Source organism: Primulina tabacum, chromosome 12 (genome assembly GCF_025594145.1).
Source record: "Primulina tabacum isolate GXHZ01 chromosome 12, ASM2559414v2, whole genome shotgun sequence".
Classification (NCBI taxonomy): Eukaryota; Viridiplantae; Streptophyta; class Magnoliopsida; order Lamiales; family Gesneriaceae; genus Primulina; species Primulina tabacum.
In genome coordinates this window covers 30,923,826-30,929,210 of record NC_134561.1, presented here as the reverse complement: position 1 = coordinate 30,929,210, position 5,385 = coordinate 30,923,826, and the positions used below count along the sequence as shown (strand labels likewise).

The window sequence follows — 5,385 nt, the reverse complement described above, 5'->3', positions numbered from 1 at the left end:
TTAATTAGAAACTCCTTATCGTAGTACTCGATTGGTAAGCATGGAAATCGGACCCATGCCAGCAGTTTCTCAGTGTTTTCCATGAGTGGGTTGAAATTAGGAGTCAATTCCTTAGTGATCAGGTAGTGGTCCATTATCATCCATGGTCCTTCATATTTGGCATGCTCATAGTCATCTACCGACGCAAACTTGACTATGTAGTAGTCATTCTCAATGGCTACCTTCTCAATCATAGCCTTAGGTTGCCATAAAGTTTTGATACGTCTGAACAGATAGTTGTACCCTATAGTTCTTCCCAGCACTTTAACTATCAAGGTTTGACGCCATGGCCTACGTAGTCTTGCCTTTTCTTCTCGTGTTAATCTGATCTGCGGGCATCCATCCTCCTCAGTCCATTCTTCACTGTCTTCATGTTCATCATCTGAGTTTATTTCTTCCTCATCCGGGTATATGGTTGTGTTTGCGTTCGTATCCTTGCCCAATAGGGTGTCCTTGAATGAAATTTTGATTCCTGGTGGATTTGACAGCGGTTTCCCGTGGGTCTCCATGTGGTTATTTTGTGGGAAATTGCCCTGTATCACTTCTCTTTCGATTCCTTGCATTTGGTTTTCTATGGATTGCTTTGATTTCTTTGTGCTTCGTTCCAGAATGTCTTCCTCCTCTTGAGAGCGAAAATTGGCTTCCATTTTTATTCGTTTTTTTGTGTAAGATTATTATTATGAATAATAAATTATTTAAAATTGAAATTTGATGATATAAATAATAAAAAAAATGAAAAAATTATTGGGAAATAAATGGAATTTTGGCTAAAATAAAATGTCACAATCAGCAAACTTGATTAATAATTAAGGCAAAAATTTGTGTGAGACGGTTTCACGGGTCGTATTTTGTAAGACGGATCTCTTATTTGGGTCATCCATGAAAAAATATTACTTTTTATGCTAAGAGTATTACTTTTTATTATGAATATCGATATGATTTACCCGTCTCACAGATAAAAATTAATAAAATCATCTCACAAAATATCTACTCAATCATTAATATTAATCTTGTCAAAACGTACACGCCCTTCTTACGCTGGATAACGTGGGGAAGCCTTCGTACGCGGAGAAAATTATTGAGAGGACGGACATATAATCATTAGTCAAAGTTTCTCGAGGTAAAGGAGCACAAAAATGCGTAAAAATCGTAGTTGACTTTCATTTCTCGATTGGTTGGACAGCAAATTCGGTTCTGTGTTCGATTCCGATTCATCGGTTCTTTGTTCTTCAGGTAAATTTGTAGCTTCCCTTGTTTATCTTGTTTCTTTTTTTCCATTGTTTGTTGTCAATTCATTTTCTGTTGGCAATTGACGTTTATGTGTTGATTTAAACTTTTTCTTGTGATACCCAATGTTTTTGGTTAGAAATTTGGATGTAGGTTGTGAGAAGCGAGTCAGATTGATGTTTTTGATTATAATATAGGTATTTCTTTAAATGGGTTTTCATGTTTTGGCTTGAAGAATCTTCTTTCTCGCGGGGTTTTCTTATATGTAAATAGTTAAAAGATTTTAGCTTTATGCACAAAAGGTAATGGGTGTTCATTAGATTGTAATTTTGAAGTCTTTGTTGGTGTTTTCTCTGTTTAGGAATTCCTGTGGTTATTATCGATTGTGTTGGTGGTTTTGAAAAGGAGTGTAAATGGGTGAGCACTTGGTGGTGAATGTGGACCAGTTGTCGAAACCTGCTGCAGTTGAGCCTGTCCAGCTGCCACCGCAGCCTTTGGCATGTCTACCCACTGGTAAAGCCCCAGAAGTGGTGGCAGGGTCCTCGTCATCAACTGCGGGGGAACACGATTCGGTGGTTGTGGTGATGGTAGACAATGAGGAGGCAGATGAGGCAGCGCCACTTATAGGAATGGGGGAGTGCCGAATATGCCAGGAGGAAGATTCTGTCAGGAATATGGAGTGTCCTTGCGCTTGTAGTGGGAGTCTTAAGGTAAAGATTCAATTTTCTTGCATCTTTTGTTGGCTTGAGTATGTGGTTGTTTGCCCAGGATGAGTATGTGGTTGTTTGCCCAGGATCTTTATCTTGTAGCATAATATTTCTGTGTTTGTTGCTTGATGTGTAGTGGTTTATCACCATCTTCCTGAAAACGGGGTCCATTGAGGTGTTTAGGCATGAAAGTTTTGATTTTTATAATGATTTGGACTACAAAGTAAATTTGATCTGCAATTAGATTGTGTGCCTCATGGCCTTTGAGATTTAAACATTTCTTATTCATTCCAGACTGCCAACATTTATCAGCTATATAACTTTGTAGCAAATCAGATGTTAAACCTCAATTTTCTCCGTAAGTATCCCTATCCAAATGATAGAGAAGTTTCCACTTGTCGTCGGAGTGACCATGTACTAAACTACCACAGATAAAGGATAAACCAACTTGAGCAAGACATTGTAGGTGCTTGTTGATCGTATACCCATAATCTTATTTGTTTTAAGTTCTGTGCTATTACAGCTTATCCAAGTCTTCCGTGTCCCAAAGAAGTTTTCTTCTCCTTTAGCCTCTTTAATTGGGAACTTCAAGTATTTTACTGGGCATCATTATTTTGCAGTATGCTCACAGAAAATGCGTTCAACGTTGGTGCAACGAAAAGGGAGATATTATATGTGAGATCTGCCATCAGGTACGTGCTTTTGGTGGAAATAGATGCATGCTTTTTAACTCTCATACCCAAAACTTTGAAACTGATTGCTTTTACCGCTAGATTCATTTGTTTCATGAGCGATGTATATTTGTAGTTATTCTTCATTCCCGAAATGATAGTTGACAGCGTTTCTGTATATATGCACGGGATAATGATGTATTGATGCGATGCTTGTGAAATACTTAACCTTTGACCTGTTGGTTAAGGAAATAAGAACCTTGATATTTTGAAACTCACCTTGACACATTGCTTATCCATCCAACAACCTCGGTATCTGAAAGTTTATCTCGATCCATTGTCAGGAAATGGGACAAGAACCTTAGGTATTCAATTGTGAGTCTGTGACAACACAAGGAATGAGAGGACTAGGGAACTCTCTCAAGGCTAAAAAACCTCAAATTTTAAGTAAAAATGCTCAATAATTTGGAAATAAGTAATTTGAAAATTGGACATAGTAGGTTCTGAGAAGTCTATGCTATCCTTTTAAGTGGGTATATAAGCATAACTTTGAAAATACAAAATTATTCTATGTACTCACTAATGCATTAATAATAGGAAACAATAAGCCCAAACAATAAAAGTAAAGTTTATATGGCCTAATTACATTTAAAATAGTAAAAATTTGTCCAACAATTAAATATTAGTTTTGAATTTTGAAATAGCCAATCAGCTTGGATCAAATCAATTCGGATGATATTATTCACTGAAAAATTAATGAGTTTTTGTCCTGACGTTATCCTCTACTTAAGGGTTATCATTCTTCGTTTCGTTGTGCAGCCATATCAGCCTGGTTATACTGCTCCTCCACGGCCTCCACCAGAGGAGACTACCATTGATATTGGGTATGTCGTGGGTTTATATGTTAGAATTATATACCATTTTTGACTCTAGCTGCTTTTTCTTGATTTAGGAAACAAAATGGATAGTTTAAGTGTAGGATCGTGTACCGTTTGACCACAATTTGTTTTGCCGTGTAAACCTTGAAAATCAACATATGGACGGGAACTTCCATTTTGTCTCAACATGGAAATAATGACAACCATCTTAGTTAATTTTGTTTTGTGAATTGGTTCTTGCAGTGGAGGATTCTTGCTTTCTGGAACGCCACTGGATTTGCACGATCCCCGTTTTCGGGTCCTTACTGATGCTGAACGTCGATTATTTGAATCTGACAATGAAGATTATAACGATCCAAACAGCAGCAGTGCTGCGTTTGGCCGTTCAGCAGCTCTAATTGTAAGACTACTCTGCAAATTCACTATTTTTTGTCCATCATGTGTCATTGTACCGTATTTGATTGAATTTTGAAGGAATTGGTTTTATCATCTATATGATCGGGGAAAAAGTGCAAATAAGAAATGATAAACAAAAGATTGACAGAATAAATAGAAGATCAAGTCTGGGGTCATATTTATTTGAAATCTGATTTAACGTGAGATGAAAATAACTCGTTCTTGAACCAACAGTTAATGGCCCTCCTGCTGCTACAGCAAGCACTTTCCATCACTGATGATGGAGATACAGATGAAGATGCTGTGACGTTTTTCTCTGTAAGTCGATAGTAACTTAATTTTGTGCAGTTCACTAAGTTTATGCTGTGATTCGAGTTTCATTAGAAGCTACAACGTGCAGCTGATCATACTACGAGCTATTGGGTTTCTTCTGCCTTTCTACATTATGATATGGGCCATCAGCATCCTTCAACGCAGGCGGCAACAACAGGTAAATATGCGATAAAGGCAACAATTCACCCCCCCTTTACGTCTACTCATCCTTACTTGGATCTGCCATTTGGTTGAACAGGAGGCAGCAACACTAACAGCCGCACAACTGGCGATTGTGGTTCAAGCGGCTCAAAGTAGAGGTCTTTTGGTGGCCTCAGCTGCTGCACCCACAGTCACTCCAGCAATCAATCCCCAGCAGGAACGTCCTCAGAGAAACACCGCGTAATGTGCTTCATGCATCCTACTGTGCAGAAGATGATTCATGTTTTTTCCGTTTTCATTACCTCCCATGTGTGTATATGAATGAATACCTGCCTCTCACGAGCTTAACTATCACTCTCGTTTGACATCGAGTTTTCGCTCCAATCCTCATTCATAAAAACTATATACATTTGATTTACGTTTCGTATTCATGTACAACTAGAACCAGTTATAAGGAGCCTCAAGTTACTCCTAGTAAACAGCATAGAGGAGCCTAAGTGCGTGTATGCACGTTAATCTTTAGAAATATTACGAGTCATTTAAGGTGCGACCGCCTGTGTCGCCCTGGTACGATCGAGCGTGAGGCAAAAGTGAAGGAAGAGTTCTCTGTTATGTATTGTCCAGGGAATACATGTGTAATTCTTTGCTTTGTTGATTAATATTTCAATCCACTCCTTTTCAGTGCATCATATTTATGCACCTCATGTACAAAGAGAGTCTTGGATGCCAATTATAGTTTTTTTTTGTACAACATTTTATTTCCTGAAATTCTCCTCCTCAACTAAATATGTATTATAATTTATTATTTGCTAAAATACATATTACTTTAGTAATAATATGATGAATTAGACTTGGATATTAAAAAATAGGAATGTTTTTTTTATATATAATTTTGTTTTCTATGCTTCTAAAATATTTTCTCAGAAATATGTACTTGCACAATATATATTTTAAAAAAATTATTGAAGATTGTGATAAAATTTAAATCATTTA

General features: G+C 37.2%; 1 protein-coding gene across 1 annotated transcript; it reads left to right on the top strand.

The window, feature by feature from the left end:
• Nucleotides 1-1,068: 1,068 nt before the first annotated feature.
• Nucleotides 1,069-5,078, top strand: LOC142520776 (uncharacterized). Its single transcript, XM_075623898.1, has 8 exons — nucleotides 1,069-1,272; nucleotides 1,628-1,976; nucleotides 2,594-2,665; nucleotides 3,464-3,528; nucleotides 3,766-3,922; nucleotides 4,153-4,236; nucleotides 4,319-4,408; nucleotides 4,490-5,078. Exons 2-8 carry the CDS (start codon nucleotides 1,680-1,682, stop codon nucleotides 4,634-4,636), a joined length of 912 nt encoding a protein of 303 aa, XP_075480013.1. The 5' UTR covers nucleotides 1,069-1,272; nucleotides 1,628-1,679; the 3' UTR covers nucleotides 4,637-5,078.
• Nucleotides 5,079-5,385: the final 307 nt, after the last annotated feature.